The sequence below is a fragment of the Hemiscyllium ocellatum genome, chromosome 9, assembly GCF_020745735.1.
Source record: "Hemiscyllium ocellatum isolate sHemOce1 chromosome 9, sHemOce1.pat.X.cur, whole genome shotgun sequence".
NCBI classification, from domain to species: domain Eukaryota; kingdom Metazoa; phylum Chordata; class Chondrichthyes; order Orectolobiformes; family Hemiscylliidae; genus Hemiscyllium; species Hemiscyllium ocellatum.
Window position 1 is genome coordinate 63,863,984 of NC_083409.1, and position 22,935 is coordinate 63,886,918.

The 22,935-nt window shown below is 37.6% G+C and overlaps 1 protein-coding gene across 1 annotated transcript in view; it reads right to left on the reverse strand.

Annotated features, from left to right (window-relative positions):
- Positions 1–22,935, reverse strand: part of dab1a (DAB adaptor protein 1a) — a 360,206-nt gene that overhangs the window by 69,157 nt on the left and 268,114 nt on the right. Inside the window, exons 10-14 of the mRNA XM_060829579.1 lie at positions 14,304–14,376; positions 12,756–12,882; positions 12,021–12,527; positions 9,576–9,808; positions 2,220–2,291 (exon numbers count right to left, since the gene is read on the reverse strand). Coding sequence (XP_060685562.1) covers positions 2,220–2,291; positions 9,576–9,808; positions 12,021–12,527; positions 12,756–12,882; positions 14,304–14,376 — 1,012 coding nt within the window. The remainder of the gene's footprint in view (positions 1–2,219; positions 2,292–9,575; positions 9,809–12,020; positions 12,528–12,755; positions 12,883–14,303; positions 14,377–22,935) is intronic.

Sequence of the window (22,935 nt, forward strand, 5' to 3'; positions counted from 1 at the left end):
GAGGGGCTGAATTAAAAAGTGCTGCCAGTTCGTCCCTCCTCACCCAGCAGTTTAACCATTTCAGGGTATCCCATCTGAAATCATAACCAGTTGAGGACCTTCAACTGGTTGTAACATACAGCAAAGAAAAGGGGAAGCATAGTATAAAACGGATTGAATATGGAAAACTTGAACAGTAGCACAAAGTATATACTGAACAAAATAAATTGCATAATAATGTTTTCCATATGTATATTTGAAACAGTATTACATGGCAACTTACAGAAATTATTGTGAATTGTTTTAAAAAATCCATTCTATAATGTATTGTTTGATAAGGTTAAAAAGAATGTGTAACTTTATCTAAAGTGTGAGCTGAGGTAAGTTAAAATATGCAGAAACATAGTCAGTCATATCCCTTTAATTTCAATCTCGTTCAAAAATTTAGATTCTGTAAATGCAGAGAAAACAAACTAAATTAAAAGATTGTTTTGAACATCGATATTTACAAAAACGAAAAAGATGACAAATCCTCAATCAAACTTCTTAAAGCCACTTTATCTAAAACACATTCAAAGTGTTCAGTTGAACAGCAAGAACCGCAGATTTTTTTATAAAATAAAATTTGTGTTTTGATTTTTCTTTTCATATTGTACAAAAAGTGATAAGAGTTTTGTCTGATTTGAAAATGTCAGAATTCATACATAGTAGCAAATTCATGCTATCAATGTCCTGTTATAAATTAAGTTTGATTTTGTTGCTTCCTGAAAAAGGTTTTTTTTCTCTGATCTGAGGGGGAATGTTGAATGTACTTTCCATAAAAGAACATAGAAGAGAGGTTGACATCTGCATAGTGATTCAGCAGCGAGCTCTTGGACCTTAGATGACAAATAGTATAATTTCTAGAAGATTCAAATACTCTGTTTCTTACGTAAGAAATTATTTCTAGCAGAATGTGACTGCCTTGTTGGTTAGTTCCACATCTGCAACAAACTGATCAATCAATCCTCCAGATACAGAGTACAGTTCTCTTCACCTTGGTGCAATCAGCAGTTAATTCCTTAAACAGCATCTGTCACAGTAAGCCTTCATCATTTTGCTTCTCTGATAAAACAGAATGGCTTTGAGGGAGGTGCAGGTCAGGCTGATTGATTTTGTTTTGCACGCTGATCCAATGGAGAATGGTTCAAGGTTTTCCTGCAACACACTCATGGCTCCAGCTGGTTATTTCTTGATCTTCTTTATCTGGGCATAGAGAGGCTCTTCTGCCTGTGGTCAGACAGATACAGAATTAAACTGAATACAATCTTGCATTGCACTTCACATATATGTGTCTTGTCTCACTCATATACAGTTGGGTTATCACTAAATACTCATAAAAGCTTGGAAATACAATGATAAATATTCATTTTCATAATCTGGATGGTAATCTGGTGAGGAAGCTCACAATCTTAATAGAACCATTTGTTTTCAGTTAATTCACATAAATTTAATGAAAAATGTGAGATTTCTATTACGTATGGCCAATTAGATTATTACTCAGGTGGCGAAGTTAGAAATCTATATTTTTTGTTTAAAAAATCTTGGTAATAAATGTTTGAATGCATTTATATATGTCTTCAATTCTTGCAGTCATGCTTTATATCAGGTTTCCCCCATTAACTATCTATATTGCCAAAGTTCAGTCTTAATGCCCCTATTTGGCTTGATGGGTGTGATCTCTGCTTCAGTTCTCTATCTTTCTCACTCATTACCCAAGCTCATGCTGAATTTAACTGAAGTTATAGAGTACAGGATTCAATTTTTGAATTTGATGAAATTTGCAGTTTGAAGATGTCCATTTCTGGTGTTGTTTCCTTTTTTTATAAATGTCTTTGCCAATGATGCATCTGTTGCAGCAATCATGAGCTGCAAGACTGGGATTCTTATGCTTGACAAAGAGCTATTAAATTGCATAGTAAAACCTCATATTTACAGCACACAACATCTCAGATGACAGTATGAAACCCATTACAACACAGAAAATATTTTATATGTTTCATTGGCACAGTTTCATGCAGTTGAATGAAGTCGAATGAAAACAAAGCCATGTTTAAACAAAAAAACACAAAAAATGATGATTATGAAACTAAAACAAACCACAATCCATGGGTCGCAGTGATCAGCAGCAGTGGGATGCGTGCACACCTAGGAAAAAGAAAAGAGATACCTACCCCAAAATCTGCTATCTAGCTACCGACCTGTGGGGTTAAAGAATCATCAAGACAATCACCAACTACATCGTTGTTTGCAGATGTCTCACAACTAACAATCTGTTGAAACAAGAAAAGAACAATCAGTTTATTAAATGAAGGATTAATAATACAATTTTCAAGGTAATATTTGATATTTTTCAGCAGTAGATATTAGCATTGCAAATGACAATTGATGCAATGTCATCTGCTTGCAAAATGTTAGAATACATATTTCTTATTCCTTCCCTAATTACACTTTTCTGCTTCTGATTCTAAAATCAGAAGGGTATTCTGTCTACAGACACCCGGAATAGTCTGAATTGACTCACCCCTTTCAGTTTCCAGTTCTTCAATTGGTAATTCTTCCAAATATTTAAAATGGATGATTTGGTCATTCATTTTTATGTCATTTGTAGCAGTTTGTTGTGTACAAATAGGCCACCACTGTTACCCATGTTCCATAAATAACTGTATTTCCAATGCCCATCATTGGTTGAAAATCAATTTGGGATGTCTTGAGAGTATCATTTCAATTTTTTTCAACATCAAACCTCACTGTTATTCCTTTATATAATGCTGTAATGCTGGTCAAGCAGAATTTATTCTTAACAATATCTGTATTGTGAGGTCAAAATTAAATCATGTCACTCCAAGTACTTAGCTTTTTCTTTGGCCAAGTTTGAGTTTCCACAAGTTTTTTGGAAGGCTTCTCGACACAAGACTTAGCACATTTCCTCAACCTCATCTCACCTCATTAATTATCTGTAATGCCCCCTGGCATCCTTCATATTGAATTTCTACTCATTTTACCATACACCATTCCTGGAACAACTAGTCATGTGAGGAAATACTGAAATTCACTGGCCTCTCTTGCATGTGACATCTTTAAAAGGCTGTTAAGCACCTGAAAAAAATGTTGTCAGCAACTGCCCTGCACAGTTCCTGACATTTGCTCTAGATGTGGCAGACAGAGGGGAATTAGGCATCCTACTTTTTTGGGGTGGGGAGGGAGGAGAATTCCCATTGGACAACTTTTGTTGATGGGGGTCTTTTGCTGGGACCAGCAGTGGATGCCAAGACATCATGTCAGCCTAGTCTGAGTTTGCCACCCAGGTAATGCGGGCTTCATCTAGTGAAATGTTCAGCAAGGTTGGAAGAAGATCAATGCACCTTTCCACTCTGCTAGCCTTAGAGTCACCATCTTCTCTCAGATACATTACCTCTCCTTAAACTCAGAGTACAACTTTATTTTCAACAGCTAAATCAAATCAGAGATTCTCCAACTTTTTTCATCAATATCTTTGAATTTAAGTCATCGTATTTGTTGATTTTCATATTTGAAATTTGAGGAACTTCTTCAGTAATATTTCTCTTGAAGAATAATTCCCATTAACAATGCTTGAACCAAATGTATGGCTCCACAGGCTGAAATAGTGGTCTCCTCAGTGAAAGATGAGAGCAAGCACAAATTTCATTTCTTCACTGTTTGCTACAATGTATCTCCTTCAACTGCTTATGATTCTGCCACATTTACTATCCTATCACTACGAAAGTGTTTATAAAAATGCATTTTGTACTTTTGGCCTTTTTATCCCTCTTAATTTTTCTAAACTCCCCATTAATATCTAGTTTGTGGATCATGGACATACATGTAAAACCATTTGTACTTTGGCATTGAATTTTGTATTGGAAGTACAAAATAGTATTTACACATGTAAATACTATTCTCTACTTAATATAAGAATGTATGAAATTGTAGGAGGAGTAGACTGTGAGACCTTGTGAACTTGTTTCACCATTTAACATGATCAAAGCCAATTTTCTCCTTCAACTCCAGTTTATTTGCTCTCTACATCCCTCCATGCTCTAACAGCATAACCAATTAGTTAAAATCAACCTTAAACATACACCAATATGGATCATTCAAAATGGGAGAATTCTAAAGATTCAGGACTCTTTAAATGAAGAAATTCCACCTCAACACCACCACCACAACCCCTCCCTCCCCCCACCGGCCCCTCCTACATGATGAACTCTTTACCTCAGGCTCTGCCAGCATGTTCTAGACTCTCCAGCTAAAGGATACAAAATCTCAGGTTCTATACTATAAATTTCATTGAGATCATCTCTCAATCTTCAAAACTCCAGAATATGGCAAAATTTATTTAGCTTTTTATCACACAAAAGCCCTGTCATTCCAGGAATCAATTTGGAGTACCTTAATTTAAGCATCACTCATGAAAATATATCCTTCCTTAATCATGGAGAGAAAAACAGCAGTGTATTTCAGGTGTGGTCTCTCCTTAACTTTATACAACTGTAGCAAAATTTCCTTACACCCTTGCAATAAAGGTAACAAGCCTTCATTCTCCCAAACTGTTTTCTGTACCTGCATGCCTACTGCTTGCATGCTTTGTTTGAGTATGTCCAAGTCTCATAAAACATTAATATTTAAAAGTTGTATGCTCTTTAAAAATAACGTTTTATTATCATAACCAAAGCAAACACCTTCACACCTTCTCGCATAATACTCTCTTCCTGTTATCTTGATGTTCAGTTGGTTAATGTGTTTAGGTCTCTGGACCCGGGTGTAGGACCATTTGGCGCAGCCATCTTGGCGTGGCTGGTTTGGCGCAGACCCATTTTGGTGCAGAACTGTTTTGGCGCAGTTCATATTTATTCCTTTTCAGGCTTAGTAAAAAGCATTAATGAAAGCAATAAAAAGAAAAATAATGCTTATCCTCTTTAGTAAAAATGTTAAAAAGAAAATAAAAATAAATGAAATAAGGTAAATTCGAAAAATCTAAAATATGACGTTTATTCAAAATTACGGGCAGTTTCAGCAGCCCGTACTTTTATCTTTGAAATGATGGTATCTCTTTCCACCTTAGATGCATGCAAATGTTCATTAATTTGTTTCACTAGGTCACCATTTATAATGTGAATTTGAGCTTTGCAAATGTCTTTCCTCTCACATCTCCAAAACTTTGTTATCTTATCAGCAGCATATCTATCAAATATATATATATAGCCATTGTATGAGCACTTTTCCTTTCCACGTTTTGACAACAAAATTGTTGATGACATTTTAATGGGTTATATTTTATTTTAATAATAACTACAAACTACTGAATAACTACAAAACAGTTCTGCACCAAATCGCTCGCACCAAAATGGGCTGCGCTGAATGGTCCCACTCCGTTGGATCCTTTTAGTGGCTTCATCACAGTTTACATTCCCACCCACCTTTGCATCACCAACAAATTTTATCAAAGTCATTAATATCAATTGTAAACAGTTGAGGCCCTAGCAACCGCTGCTTGTAAAACATTACTAGTTAGGGTTTGCCAACTTGATAATGCCCCATTTATCCCAACTCTCTGTTCCCTGGCCATTAATCATTCATAATCACTCATCCATAATGAGATATCATTTCAAACCCCAGAAATTCTTATCTTGTATTTTGATATTTTGTGTGACAATTTATTACGGACTTTGTTTTTTGTAATTCCAATATACTACACCAATTAGATCTCCTTTAGCTATGTTACTAATTACATAGTTAAAAAAAACTTTTTAAAAAGCTGTGCCCTATTATCCTGCCCCATTATCTACCTGACAAAGGAGCAGCACTCTGAAAGCTTGTACTTCTAAATAAACCTGTTCGACTATAATCTGGTGTTGTGTTTCAACTAAAAAAAACTAATAATATTGTCAACTAATAATATTGTTTACCCAAAACCATGCTGACTCAATCTGATCATGCTATGATTTTATAAGTGCACTATTAAAGCATCATTAACAGTAAATTCTGACATTTTCCTGATGACCATGATCAGGCTAACTGCCCAATTACTCTCTCTCCTTTCTTTAATAGAAGTGGTACATTAGCTAAGTTTCAATCTGCTATTCCTCCACTATCTCTGCTGCTACAGCTCTTATAATTCTGGAATGTAGGTCATCATATTCAGGGGATTCTTTGGGTTTTTGTGTTTCTTGAGTTTTATTCCAAAAAATAAAAAAAATTCTAAGGGACTGACTCACCATCTTTGGTTAACTAAAGATAGTACTGAACTCAAAGAACAGATATACAATTCTGCAAAGGTAAGTGACAGGCAAGAAGATTGGACTTTATACATAAAAAGGTAAAGAATTATGAAAAGAAGAGAAAAATTATACGAGGAAAGCAAGTTAGCCAAAAGTATGAAAATGTTTCTTTAGATATTTCAAAGAGAAGAGCGTTGACAAAATATAATAGAAAATGGAGAAACTGTCGAAAATTACAATTGTCAGGAAGCAGTATTGAGTAAGTTGTTGGAACTACGAATTGACAAATCCCAGGTCCTTGTGGATTTCATTCCAGGGTCTTAAAGGTGACAGCTAGTGAGGTGGTTAATGCACTGATTTTAATTTTCCAAAACTCATTCGATTTGGAGAAGGTACTTGTAAGTTGAAAAAAAAGCTAATGTAAATCATTTATTCAAAAAGGGAGTAAGGTCAAATGCAGGAAACTACAGGCCAGTTCGCTTGATATCTATCACAGGGAAAATGTTAGAAGCTATAATTAAAGAAGACACTTGACACTTTCTCTTATCAAAGGGAAATCATGTTTAACAAATTTATTGGAATTCTTTGAAGAAGTAACTTGTGTTATGGGTAAAGGGGAACCAGTGCATGTATTTTACTTAGATTTCCAGAAGGCATTTGATAAGCTGCTATATCAAAGCTAATTGTAGAAAATCAAATCTCCTGGTGAAAGGGGTAACATATCAGCAGGAATAGAAGTTTGGCTGGCTAACAGGAAGCAAAGGCTAAGAATAACTGGGTTTTTTCAGGCTGGCAGGGTGTGATGAATAGTCTGTAAACAAGTGTTAGTGCTGGGGCTTCAACTCTTTATAATTTATGTAAATGGTTTGGATGAAGGGACTGTAGATATGGTAGTTAAATATGCTGATGACACAAAGGGATGAAAGGGATTTTAAGTTGTGAAGAGGACATAAGGTGTTTTCAAAGGGATGTAGAATCATAGAATCCCTACCATGGGGAAACAGGTCATTAGGCCCATTGACCCTCTGAAGTGTATCCCACCCAGATCCACCCCCTTGCCCTACCCCTGTAACATTGCATTTCTAATGGCTAACCCACCTAGCCTGCACATCCCTGGACACTATGGACAATTTAGCATGGTCACTCTACCTAACCTGCAAATCTCTGGACATGGGAAGAAATGGGAGCACCTGGAGGAAACCCACGCAGACATAGGGGGATAATGTGCAAACTCCACACAGTCACCCAAAAATGGAATCGAACCCAGTTCTCTGGCACTGTGAGGCAGCAGCACAATTCACTGAGTCACCAAACCACAATAAATGTAAGTTTAGTGATTGGGCAAAGATCTGGTAAAGGCAGTATCATGTGGGAAAGTGTAAAATTGTCCATTTAGACAAAAAGAATGAAACAGAGCCATCTAATCAAAATGGTGAGAGGTTTAGAGCTCTGAGAGAGATCTCAATGATTCTTAGTGCCTGAATTACAGAAGGACAGTATACAATTACAGCAAGTAGTGGGGAAAGTTAACAAAACGTTGTTTGTTATTGCAAGGAGAATTGATTGCAAGAGTAGAAAGGTTATGATTCAGTTATACAGTGAAGTGGTGAGATCACATCTGGAGTACTGTGTACCATATTAGACACCGTTCTTAGAGAAGGATATTAATACATTGGAAGCAGTTCAGAGAAGGTTTGCTATACTAAAACCTAGAATGTGTGGTTTGCTTTATGAGGAAAGGCTGAACAGGTCTTCTCCGCATTCTCTGGAATTTTGTAGATTCAGAGGAGACTTAACTGAAATATATAAGATCCTGAGGGTACTTGATTAGGTGAATATTGAAAGGATGTTTCCTTTTGTGTGAATCTAGATCATTTAAAAATAACAGGTCGTGCATTTAAGACAGACATATGGAAACTTTTTATCATTCTCAGAGAGTTATAAATCTTCGGAATTCCCTTTCTCAAAATGCAGAATCATTAAATATTCTTATAGCAGAGGAAGATAGATTCTCAATTACCAAGGGGATTAAAGATTATCGGGGATAACAGGAATGTAGAGTTGAGGTTAAAAAAATCAAATCAGCTATGACCTTATTAAATTTGTAAATCACACAATACCAGGTTATAGTCCAACAGGACCATAACCTGGTGTCATGTGATTTTCAACTTTGTCCACCCCAGTCCAACACCATTATCTCCACAGCACTGCCACCTTATTAAATGGCAGAGCATGCTTGAAGGACTGATTGGCTTACGCTTGTTCCTTGTTTATTTGCTCTCCAATACTATTTCTCTGCTGTTTCAACTGTGTCAAATTTCTTACTTGTATTAAACACTCAGTTACTCTCAATGCCAAGTGCATGATTTGAGTCTTCTGCTGTGAGGTCAGGCATAAAATATTTAATCAATGTATCTTCTATTTCCTCATTTATCATGATAATTTATCATGTATCAGTATCTAAGGTTCTGAGTAAGAGTCACTCGAGCCAAAAAGTTAATTCTGATGCTGTCAGATCTGTTGAGCTTTTCCAGCAATTTCTGATTTGTTTCTGATTTACTGCATCTGCAGTTCTTTCAGTTTCTATAAAGTATTAACCATTACTTTAGCTTTTCATATACATGGAAAAGCTCTTGCAGTCTCGTTCTTTGTATTCCTGGCTAGTTTATCTTCATAGTTTTTTTAAATCAAATTTTTGGTTCCCCTTTCCTGATTTCTAAACCTTAGAGACATGCTACTATGCTTTGTAATATTATCCAAAACTAACATAATAAGACATGGATGAATCTTTCTAGCTGAGATTTTTATACGTAATGTATTCTTGTTAAACATATAGAGTCATTTCTATAAATGTGTCCCAATACACAGAAGGAAAAACCAGCATGGATGGCACATTCTCGTCTGATTTGTGTTGTGTACTTCAAAATGGACCATAGGTACAACCAATATGCTCATTTCCAAATATCCCTTTCTATAAACTGTTTCACTGATACATAGTTCTATCTTTTAGTTAATTTCCTAACCAACCTTAGGTAGTTCTCCTCTCATACCAATGCAATTGATTCTGTTTAAGACTCTTGTTTACGACTGGATTATCTGATTAACATCTTTACAATGGAATTAAATTGTACTGGAGTTTTACATTGCACTTGAATTGTGATACTTAACCTAGAAGCTCTTATAATTGACATTAGATGCTTCGTAATTGTGTTCTCTTCCCTCGTACCAATTTCTTTCACTTTTGGTGTTCTAAATTCAGTAAAATTTGGTACAGGAGATGGCACTACCTCTATTACTTGTTGCTTGAATACTCACAGCTACTTGCAACTTGCTGTTGGTTTGGTTGTCCAACTCATCCCCCAATTGGCCACCGGGAGTAGGCTCACTAGGATTCTCAGTTAGTGACTTGGATGGAACATTCTGGTGACAAGAAGTGGTGGGAGAGGTCTGAAGGGGAGAAGCAGCTGGCGTGCTCTGAGGAGGAGATGTCGCAGGTGTGTGCTGACAAGATGCCTCAGGTGTGTGCTGATGTGGAGATGAAGTTGGAGCTTCATGGAAGACAGAAAAACAGAAGTAATAACAAATGAAACTGTTTCCAAAGCAAGCTATTTAACAGTTTTAAAATAAATGAACAAAATCTTCTGCAATTGTTATGAAGTCCCGCTTTTCAGCAAATAATAGATTGTATATGTGCTTAAGTAGAGTCCAACTTTGCTGAATGTATGCTGTTGAACTTGCAACATTTCATTTTTTTATATCTATACCTGGACTCGTGATGATTACAAACTCTCAATTTGACAACCACAGTTATTTAACAGGTGGGTTTCAGTTAGTATTGTGAACTTTTTTTGTCAAATATTTTTGTTGCTTGATGTAATGGGATCCAAAAAACAGTAATAACAAATAAAACGGATTCCTAAAGCAAAATACTTAATAGTTTCAAATGAAATAAAACAAAATCTTCTAAATTTGTTATGATGTACAGCTTTGCAGTTAATCAAGTATCATGTACATTCTTAAGTAGAGTCCAACTTGGCTATATGTGCGCTGTTGAACTAGCAACATTGTAATTGTTACATCTTTCCTTGGATTTTGTGATGCTTAACTCTCAATTTGAGAACCACAATCATTTATTTTTGTTCTTGATCGTACTGCATGCTTTTAATTAACAGGTGGTTTGCTTTAGAATTGTGAATTACAAACTCCAAACATTTTGTTTTATGTGCTCTTCCTTTTACTATGTTAGAAACATACAAACCTACCGAACCTAATAGTGATGCATGCCATATCACAATATAAACATTCACTACCCTGCCCATACAACTTCCTGGGAGAAGTGTTAAAGTGGATTAATAAATCCAGGCCAATTTAGGGGAAAAATGCACAAGGTGCTTTTTCAACATATTTTGATGATCAAAACTAATCAACGATATCCTCTGTGCACCATATTCCCTGCAGTACCAATTTTTGAAAGAAATGATGTCTGCCACAACCAAAAACCAGCTGACCTTCCACTGCCGGTGCATAACATAGCAACCTTTTCCAGAGAATCACTGTTTTGTATTAAAATTTATTAACTTATTCTTTACCATGACTTAACATTTACTGCTTATGCATCTTCCCTTCCTCAATGCAAACTTTGCACACTCATTTCTCGTAACATTGCTACTTCATTTAGATCTGGTTAATCACTATGTTTTTTGACCTTGGTGATAAGCCACATCATGGGCATTGATTCTTCGCGTCGACTTTTGATAGAAAAACACACACATGACATAACTGTGATTTCAAACAGCAAGCATTATGTTTTCAGGAAGAACATTAATGAGGAACATTAAAAATATCCCATCAGCAAGTCCATCATTAAAAATCAATTTAAATATGACATTTTGCTCATTTATATTGTTCCATGGAGGAGCAGATTTTAAAGATTCTGTTCCAACTGCACCAAAACCCCACTCATTGCTTTCTTTTAATGTAGCCTTTAGGAAACAAAAACAATGAAAAGAAGAATAATGCTGCTCTGTGTGGCTTGCAATCTTGAATTCTTACAGTATCTGTTCTGTAATAATAGTCTATATCTCTTTGGTATATCGAACATTAAAAGCAGCCATAGAGTTTTTAAAGAACATTAAATCAAGCAGCAACTAGGAGCACCAACATCAGTTAGTTGGATTTTCAGAACCAGTGGCTACTTTCTGAATTTTATTTAATTAATATGTTCATTCTTACCAATGATACAAAATGTCACTTGGACTTCTGTCCAAAAAATATATTCCTGATCATATTTTCTTCCGTGTAAAAAGTAATTACATTAAGAAAAATGAAATTTTGAATGTTCAGATGGCTCAATGGATAATAGCATCTCCTAACATGACAGATAGCCAAAGGGAGAAAATCTTCCAGAATTCTGAAGTATCATGGGAGTTCTACTTAATGGCCTTATTGGGAGTGGAGAAAATGAACCGCCAGCTATCTAACTCCTGATCGCTATTCAGTGAGCCATCTGAAATATCATATTTGAGGATGTCAAGCATAGAGAGGATCAGCTCAGCTGGGATTTCAACCCATGTACATTCGCCTGCTAACAATCAAATGTTTAGGTTCATATTGTGATGTCGCCATTAAAATAAGGTACTGGAGAATTAAAGGCATTTGTGGAACCATAATCCATCACAAGGAAGGAAAATTAGCAGAAAAAAAGTTTTCTCGTGATCACACATGATTAAAGGAAAACGTGATAGCTGTCAAGATACTTACGTGAATTGGTTGATGATGGTGTGGAATTGGAGGTTGCTGGAGTTAGATTTAACTGAGAGATATCAAAGTCATCAGCATCATCCATTTCCTGTGCCATCCCAACTTTGTTAAAATAGCTTGTGAAGGCCTCTGAGGTGCACGAGAGTGATGGCTGTTCGTTTCTTCTTGATGGCACTACTGGGGGTTTGATCATTTGGAATTCTTTAAACATCTCCTTCCCCATTTTCTGTTTTGGCTTCTCTTCTTGATGACTGGCAATTGTCGGTTGGCCAGCAGATAAGGCTGCTTTAAACATGGCAGTTTGTAGTGGCATAGGAGTTTGTGCTGACATGAAAACAGTAGGCTGGAATGGGCTTCCAACAGGAGCCCACTGCTGCTGAACAGCAAATAAGGTAGGTTGGCCCCATGCTGTTGACTGGACTCCAGCTAACAAAGGGTTGATGATATTTTGAGCACTTGATTGTTGCGCCCAGACTGCAGGTGGTACTGCTCCCATCGTGACATATCCTGTCCAAGTTAACAATGAAGATTACTGTGACAATACTCATTTTTACCAATGGCATATTAAATAAAACATTCCTCAGAAGATGAAATAAGGTGAGAAGATTGATCATCAGCTGATTAAACATGACTCCTAGAAGGAATGGACTAAACACATTTAATGGACCTTTTTTTGATCCAGGAATTGTTCATTAACATAACTTGTCCTTATCATAACACTGACCAACACTTTACCTGTGGGCACACCAGCAGTGTTGAAAGGAACAGATCCAAACAAGTCAGGTCTTCCTGTCGGCTGGGCACTTAGAACTCCAGAGGCAAATGTGTCTGATCCAAGGGCATTTGCAGGTGATGCTGGGGTCTTAAAAAATACAAATGATTTAGTGATACTACCACCTAGATGAAATATTCAAGGTTCAGATTTTGCAACTGTTAAAAACAACATCGAAATCAACCCACAAAATACTTCTGTATTCTTCAGGTTTCAATATTTACAAAAAAAAATTAAGAATGAAATATTTGGTTTCAGAAATGGTTAGAAATATTGTATCCTTTTGCATTTTTCTAGAATTAAATCTATGTAAATATAATTCCATTCATTCCCTCTTAATTCCACTTTCTGTCAGCTTTGATATGACACCATTTTAGTTAAATGGAAAAGCTTGTAACATGTTTTTGCACTCATTTTGACATAAAAATTACAAACTAATTTTAAGGAACATGAATATGTAATTTCCTGTGATGATGTCATTTCCTGTTCTTTTTCTCAGGGAGTGGTAGGTGGGGTTTGACTCGATACTCTAACCGGGAACTCTATCAACAAACACATCAAGTTAGACCACAGCTACCACCACCTGAGAAAATGATGTCAGTTTTGATGACTGGCACCACCCCAGGAAATAACATCACCAACCCAAAGAAACTCAAACATATAATTACAAAGCAGGAATCATGTACACTGCTTTGCCTGAGGCCCAATGAAGATGTTACCTGGTAGGGTGATGAAACGTCTGGAAATGAACTTCCAAGCTTAGCGAGCAAACCTACATCCAGAACCTCAACCTGAGCTATAAATCTGCTCAAAACTTGCTAAAACTATTTGACTCTACCTGATGACCTTCAATGTATCCAAGTGCCATGTTATAGCTTCTTGAATAATAGCTTCTATCGTTTTCCCTATGGTAAATGTTCAGCTAACTGGCCTGTAGTTTCCTGCTTTCTCCTCTCTCTCTTACCTTAGCCATTTTCCAATATAAAGGAACCTTCCCTGAAGATAATGCATTTTGGAAAATTAAAACAAATATATCAATTATTTCATTAATTACTTCTTTTAAGACCTTCGGATGAAATACAAGAGGACCTGGGGACTTGTCAAATTGCAGTTCAAACAATTTACTCAGTACCACTTCCCTGGTAATAATAATTTTCTTGATTCCTTCCTCTCTTACAAATTCTACAATACAATCCTGGGATGTTGTTTGTTTCCTCTCTCATGAAGATTAATGCACAATATCTTTTCAATTCATCTGCTGTCTCTCATCTCCATTGCTTATTTCCCAGACTCATTTTCTATAGGGTCAATACTTTCTCTCTTAATTCTTTTCTTTTTTAATAACCAAAGAAACCTTTCCTATCTGATTTTATATTTTTAGCTAACTTTCTCTCGTACTCTTTTTTTCTTCCTTATAATCTTTTAATAATTTGTTACTGTTCCATTAAAAGGCTGTAAGGATCACTCTAAGAACTTAAACAAATTGATGAATAATTAAAATTGGCACCTACCCCAAGTGATGTAATGTCAGGGGGTGTAGACATATCACCAAAGAGGTCCAACTGATGAATTGTCTGTAAAGAAACATACCAGATTGATTACTGTCTTGTAATATAGATAATGGCATTTCCATGGCATTACATTGTACATTATTGAAATATATATTTTAACTATTAACGATTCAGTGTAGTGTCCCATGGAGAGTAAGTAGACTCACTGAACTTGTTTAAAAAAAGCATACCAAGTTTTGATGAATGATATGTAGACTCAATTGCATAAAGCCCTCCTGCAATTGGATAGGGCAATAAAAATCAGTCTAGCCAGTTGAACCCTTATCCTCAGTTTTATTGCAATATATTAAAATATTTTTCAATACATTTCTCCAAGACATGCTTCCTTGTACTTGCATGGTGTCAGGTACATATAATCACACCTATTACAACTTACCAACAATGACTGGTATTTATGAAATGGCTTTTAATACAGTTTAGACATTTAACTTAAACAGAAATTGCTAGAAAAACTCATTGGGTCTGGCAGCATCTGTGGAGATGTTAATGTTTCAAGTCCAGTGACTCATAACATCTCTTCTAGACATGTGACTACTTTGGAAAGAGGAAATCTAGGCAAATGATGTAGATGAAACCGTGGAACACTCTGCCTATTTCTGAAAGTGCATCAACATAAGTCTACAGACATTAACTTTTCCACACATATCATCAAATATCAATGTGTGGAGTGGGATGCCTGTCTAATTTTCCTCCTAACTAATCCACAGGCACTGAAATCAACTATAACACGTCTCATACATCTGAGTAGAATTCAGGATCCTTTCTTTCTGTTCTATACACTATATCATGTAGTAATTGACTACATCAGCAGGGGGAGGTATTGGACTGGTTATTTTTGTCGACTTCTATGAAAGCATTTAAAAAGCGTATGGAAACACAGGACTAAGTTTGAGCTGTGTTGAGCTTTTTTACAGGGTTATTTGCTGCAAAGCTTAGAGAGTCCTCTTGTAACATTTTATCAAACTTGCCTCATTAATTACCTACTGCACTCCTGTGGCATACCTTATGTCTGATTTCCACCCATTTTACCATATGCCAATCCTACAACAACACGATATTCAGTGAGTCTCCATCAAATCACTGGGATTCTGCGCCAGTGTCTGATCCATCTTTAAAAGGCCCGTGTACATCTGAACTAGCACTGGTATTTTGAAGCTGCCTTGCTCACTGATAAAGTCCGAATATGGTGGAGAAGGGGAAGGTACCACCGTCATTCTCCAAAAGGGGTATAGAGGTATTGCTTGAGGCTGTAGTCCAGAGGTGAGCTGCCCTCTTGCTTGAGGACTGGCAGAGGGGGCTACAACATCACATCCTGGTGTGAAGTCACCACCTGGGTCAGTGCCACCTCCAGAGTGATTGAATGGTCAGCAATGTCACAGGGTCAATGGCCTTCTCTGTTCCACCAAGGAAAGTGCACACTTTTCTCTTTGTTATATCACATTCACTCCATCTTTGCCACTACACCCATTCCCTACCAATGTTCAGCTGCTCTAACTAATGCATGCACCACCTGCCCTTACTTGCTCTTGTTCACCCCAGCCTCACATACCACTGTCCCTGCATGCCCTCCCTGAGGACTGCCTCCTCACACCAGCATTAACTGATGTGCCAACTACTGTTACCACACTAATTCCCTTCCTTTCTGTTGTTACAGGAGAAGACAGCTAACAATAGGGCATAGTAAGCATGAATAGGTGAGGAGGTGCCTAACATCAGGAATCCTGAATATTAATGAGGTGAGCTGTGCCATTAGCGAGGTGTTTAACAAGCAATAACCACCATCAACCGGCATCTCACAGCTGCCGAGCAAGAATCTCTGCAAGCCATTTGTGAAAAGCATAAAAGATGGCACAAGTTGCTTCCCACATTAAGATGGTCCTTGCCACATTTTTTGCCTGATTTTGCCACACATCTCACTTTAGTCATCATTGCTCAGACCTCTATAACATACTGTTCTTTACAGCCTTGAATTTCAAGAAATCCTGTTCATTGTTACACTAATGCCAAAGTGTAACGTTCATCCACCCATTTACTTTGATTTGGATATATATCAAATTGTGGGGATAGTGACATTTGAATATTGTGGATAGACAGCTACGTTTCCTCAGAGGTGCCCATTTCAACACCACATTGGGATATCAGAGCCATTCAGATGGCAGGAAGGAATGAGAATAAGGGGCAGAAAGTTAGTGCTGCCATCTTTCATCAGGAAATTCACATATGTCCATTTTTGGGCACATGGGAAACAGAGGGCAACCCCTATGCCAGAATAGCAAGGCGATAGGTATAAATGAAACCGGACTTCAGACTTCTTCTTTTCAATTTAGCCGGTGAGTTTTGAAGAATAAGAGGCAACTAACTATCAAAATGTGATCGAAGTTCAGACCAAAGATGTAGATCAAAGGAATTGTTAGGAGTACTCTGTCACATCATGTCTTCATATTTAGGAACTATATATTTAAAATGTACACCTTAGTTATAATGAAATAAATGGGCTGCCTCAGTGCAAAACAGATTTAAGTTGGAGTCCTCTAAACGTCATTAGATAATACCAACAATGGTTTAATCCTTATTTATGCCATTTATTTGATATTACAAATATGAAAGATGGTAAACCTCTAGCTTGACTATTCCAATGTTTTCCTGGATGGCTCGCCATCAATCACCTTCTTTAAACACCAGCTCATCGACATCTGGACATCATCTGTTTCCTGCGCCCACCCGTAATACACAGGTACACTGGTGAGCATTGATTCGTGAATTCGAATCAGTGAGGCAATTTCACAGCAGAGACATGGGGCTGGATTTTTAGACTCTGTAGGGGTGTAGAATAAGCAGACATGCTCTGAAAATACCAGAAGCACTAGTCAGGTGGTGGCTAATTTCCCAACCCTGCTACTGATGCTGGCCATTTTTGCTGAGGCAGGTTGAGGGCCAGCACGGATATTTAGATATTTTTTAAATAAATCAGACATGTTATGATGCATCTCTGGTGCAGGTGGAATTTGAATGCAGGCCTTCTCATTAAAATGAAGGGACCCTATACTGAGCCACAAGACCCCTGCATAGATAACTATCCAAATTGAGTCAGGTAACCAATAAGTCTCATTGATAGACTTGTTAATAAGGCTTACAGCAGGCTGAGTGGGAGTTTTTGATGCAATGAGTAGCAGTTTAACTGCCTGGAGGTAGGTGGCCATCAGCAGCCTTCCTCCCTACACTCCACAAAATCTAGTTTTAATTAAAGATTGAAAACAGTTGGTCAATGACATAGTAGACTGAGGTAAGTATCCTCTCATTTTCTACACTCTACTCCTCTCACTGAAACGTCTCTGATCCAGAGTCTACGCCTCATCTTCAATTGGATAGGGCAACTGTCTCCATGTCAATTAATTGCCTGCAGACAAATGCATTATTATCTATTGCCAACCTGCCTCTTTCCCTGGGACATTCAGGACTAGGAAACAATCTTCTTTACTGATGCAAAAATTTGTTGCATTGTAATAAAATCAAGGAAGTAAAGAAATAGCTGGGTACCGTCAGGTATCATCAATGTGTATATAAAAGCTGACCCTCTAGTTGCAGATGTTATTCCGAGGTAGATGAGGCTTTTCATAATAATGTCTTTCACAATTTTTAATTTGCGTAAGTACATTTCTTCAATTTCTTCATCTTTGTCAACCTTGAAAATTAATAGAGGGTGACTAATGACCTCAAAATGCCTAAGACAGCACTCAAAATGGTCACAATTTAAACCAGGCAAAGTTCAGCTTAAGGCATGTGAGAAGTAATTACTTCTTGATTTTTGTTTCAATTAAGTTTTTTGCAAGTAAATGACATAACAATGCAATTAGTATTGGGATAGCTTACCTCAATCATAGAGTTAATGCAAATTGGGGGTGATGGCCAAGTTTTATTACCACTAGACCATTAATCCAGAGACTCTGGTAATATTCTGGGGAACAAGCATAAACAGAAATTGCTGAAGAATTTCAGCAGGTCTGGCAGCAACTGCCAACAGAAAACAGAGTTAACATTTTGAATCTTGTGACTATTCTTCAGTTTCTGAAGAAGTGTCACAGGACTTAATGTTAATTCTTGTTTTTTCTACATCTGCTGAGATTCTCCAGCATCCGCAGTTCTTTGTTTCACTTTAATGTTCTGTGGATCTGGGGTCAAATCTGCCAATGCAAATTGTGGAGGATGAATTCAATAAAAATGGAGTTAAAAGTCTAATGATGGCCATAAAACCATTGACAATTGTTAGAAAATCCAACTGCTTCACTAATAGGAAAGAAAACTAACGTCCTTACCTAATCCAGCCTGCATGTGACTCCACACCTACTGCAATGCCATTGACTCTTTCTGGGCAATTAGGGCTGGGCAATGTAAACTAGCCTAATCAGTGATGCCCCCATTCCCATGAATGAACATTAAAAAATAACATACTGATCAAAAGGACAATGCTCAAAAAAACTCTTGATAGTCAGCCCATTCCAAACACTAGAGATAGGAAATAATTACAGCAACCAGTTTATAAAATCTAAACAGTTTTACTCTCATTATCATCACTGGCTGGAAATCAAGCCCTGCAATTCCTGGAATCATCACAAAATTTAAAGATTCTAACAAAGATGCCAAATTACTCAATTTGCCTGATTTTAAGGTGCAGGTTCACAAACAGCAGAAACCAAGTTCACAGACAGCACAAACCAGGTTTCTAGAATTAAAAGAATTAAAATTTACTGCAAGTAAGAAGATTCTAACTGCAGATAAACAATTGTGAACTACTGACATATTATTCTATCAGTTTAAACTTTTACCAACTTGTAAACTCCCTTTCTACACACATATATGGACACACATACAAAATAGATGTTATAAATGGAGGGAAAGACTGGGAAGGCAGTATAAGACCATAAGACATAGGAGTGGAAGCAAGGCCACTCTGCCCATCGAGTCCACTCCGCCATTCAATCATGGCTGATGGGCATTTCAACTCCACTTACCAGCGTTCTCCCCGTAGCCCTTAATTCCTCGAGACAACAAGAATCTATCAATCTCTGCCTTGAAGACATTTAGCATCCCGGCCTCCACTGCACTCCGTGGCAATGAATTCCACAGGCCCACCACTCTCTGGCTGAAGAAATGTCTCTGCATTTCTGTTCTGAATTTACCCCCTCTAATTCTAAGGCTGTGTCCACGGGTCCTAGTCTCCTCGCCTAACGGAAACAATTTCCTAGAGTCCACCCTTTCCAAGCCATGTATTATCTTGTACGTCTCTATTAAGTCTCCCCTTAATCTTCTAATTTCCAATGAATACAATCCCAGGATCCTCAGCCGTTCCTCATATGTTAGACCTACCATACCAGGGATCATCCGTGTGAATCTCCGCTGGACACGCTCCAGTGCCAGTATGTCCTTCTTGAGGTGTGGGGACCAAAACTGGACACAGTACTCCAAATGGGGCCTAACCAGAGCTTTATAAAGTCTCAGTAGCACATCTCTGTTTTTATATTCCAACCCTTTTGAGATAAGTGACAACATTGTATTCGCTTTCTTAATCAAGGACTCAACCTGCATGTTTACCTTTAGAGAATCCTCGACTAACACTCCCAGATCCCTTTGTACTTTGGCTTTACTAATTTTCTCACCATTTAGAAAGTAGTCTATGCTTTTATTCTTTTTGCCAAAGTGCAAGACCTCGCATTTGCTCACGTTGAATTCTATCAGCCATTCCCTGGACCACTCTCTCAAACTGTCTAGATCCTTCTGTAGCCTCCCCACTTCCTCAGTACTACCTGCCTATCCACCTAACTTCGTATCATTTGCAAACTTTGCCAGAATGCCCCCAGTCCCTTCATCCAAATCATTAATATACAATGCGAACAGCTGTGGCCCCAACACTGAACCCTGCGGGACACCGCTCGTCACTGGCTGTCATTCCGAAAAAGAACCTTTTATCCCAACTCTCTGCCTTCTGTCAGACAGCCAATCCTCAATCCATCCCAGCAGCTCACCTCGAACACCATGGGCCCTCACCTTACTCAGCAGCCTCCCGTGTGGCACCTTATCAAAGGCCTTTTGAAAGTCTAGATAGACCACATCCACTGGGTTTCCCCGGTCTAACCTACTTGTCACCGCTTCAAAGAATTCTAACAGGTTTGTCAGGTATGACCTCCCCTTACTAAATCCATGTTGACTTGTTCTAATCAGACTCTGCTCTTCTAAGAATTTAGGAACCTCATCCTTAATGATGGATTCTAGAATTTTACCAACAACCGAGGTTAGGCTAATTGGCCTATAATTTTCCATCTTTTGTTTTGATCCTTTCTTGAACAAGGGGGTTACAACAGCCATCTTCCAATCATCCGGGACCTTTCCTGACTCCAGTGACTCTTGAAAGATCTCAACCAATGCCTCTGCTATTTTCTCAGCCACCTCTCTCAGAACTCTAGGGTGTATCCCATCGGGGCCAGGAGATTTATCAATTTTAAGACTTTTTAACTTTTCTAGCACTACCTCTTTTGTAATGGCAACCATACTCAACTCAGCCCCCTGACTCCCTTTAATTGTTGGGATGTTGGCTCTGTCCACAGACTTTGCTGAGATGATCCTTTTTGCTGACCATAACATTGGTTCTCAATTTCCCTTCTCCAGGTACTTTCACTCATTTGCAAGTGGCACAAGATGATTGGTTGACATTTGGAAAATGTCACTGACCTACTCATTTAAAGTCACAGCATATCAGCAACTGATGAGGGAAAATAAGCTGGATATCTTAAAACTTGAGAGGCATTTTTCTTGAAACAGTTCTTTTTATCCAAGAGGGCTAATGGCTTCTGCCAATCTCATTCACATCCCTAAGCTGTTTGCAAACTATTTGGGAGCTAAACACACACTTGCTGGCAGGCAGAAAGCCTTTGTGACTAATAACTGGTCACTAGTTCACAAATCAAGTAGTTACTTGTTGCCAGCCAAATCTCTATTCATACACAATCCTTGGCTCCACCTCGATTGCAAATATTCCTTGCCTCTTTGATTGAACACACACAGTGTAACCAGCACTTACTATGAATGTTAGACGTGACAATGCTGCTCCTTTGACAAGGTTATGCTTTCCTTGGCTTTTATTTTCAGACAGTTCGTAAAAGCAGTGATTCCAAAAAGTCTAGCTTTGAAAGGTTTTAGGGCCAATTTGATAATAGCTAAGAGATATTTCCTCAGGCAAAAAAACTTGCAAGTTTTATAAAAAAAACCTGTAAAATGTTGTATAATGAAAGGGGAGTGGCCAATTCTCCCAGCTCAGCTTTTCTTTTCCATGCTGATTCCCTCTGCCATCTCTCTCTCTCGCCTATAAGAACCTGTGTTTGATTTTACTTTTTTTGCCGAGGGTGTCTATAGGGATTGTTGCAAGAATTTGGAACAGCATCAATAAGTTGCGATAATCTGTTGTTATTCTATATTCTGTTCTCTTTTGTTTGGTAATTTTGCAAACAAATTCTGTTTTGTTTAAACCTAAGTTGTTGGGCCAGCTACATCACTCCTGGAATATCCACTTTATACCTGCTTAAAACCATGAGCAAAATTATGGTTTGGGCTACTTGAATTGTTTTGAGGGGGTCTGACCTGGTCCATAACATAGCTTACTTTCTTTTAAAATGTCTAACAATCTTTCAACAAACCTTGAAATTTAAACCAGCCCTTTCAATATATTAGAGCTGAAAATGTGTTGCTGGAGAGCACAGCAGGTCAGGCAGCATCCAAAGAGCAGGAGAATCGACGTTTCAGGTATGATCCCTTCCTGAAGAAGAGCTCATACCCAAAACGTCGATTCTCCTGCTTCTTGGATGCTGCCTGACCTGCTGCACTTTTCCAGCAACACATTTTCAGCTCTGATCTCCAGCAACTGCAGTCCTCACTTTCTCCTTTCAATAGTTTAGACATCTTTCAAACATACAGGAAAATCAATGATACAGTCTGCTGGAGAATAACTACAGGTCATTCTGCTATAATGTGTGTTTCGTTAATGCAAATTCGCTGTAACATGGTTGACGAATTGGGGACACTGTTTCTAGAGCACAAACTTTTAAAAGTTGTGTTGGCTGTAATATGATCGAATTGCCAACACTTTAAGCACTCTTTCTATAGTGTGGTTTTTCTATAACATAGAAACCATTATAGAAACTATGCAACCATCATGTTATAGAAGAACTGACTGTATAAGCAAATTAATCAAATTTCTCCACAGATCATGTTAAATTTCTCAAACATAGTTTTCAATAATTAATTTAGATAGAAGCATAATCATACTTTTAAGCTACCTTACTTTTTCAAAAAGTCTTCTTTTAGTTATAAATCCCAAAGCAGCTGTATCCTTTCTGTTTGTAATTTGATGAGTCTAATATTAAGAAACTAATTTGACTGCTGAAATGGACAGATAGTAGTGTTGTAATCTAGGGATTAGATTGATGAGGGTATATCTTGAATTAACAATTCCTCATTTACAGTTCAGTATCTCTAAATCTCCATAACCTGGTCAGCCTTTTCCTCGATCCCAGGCTTAGTGAAT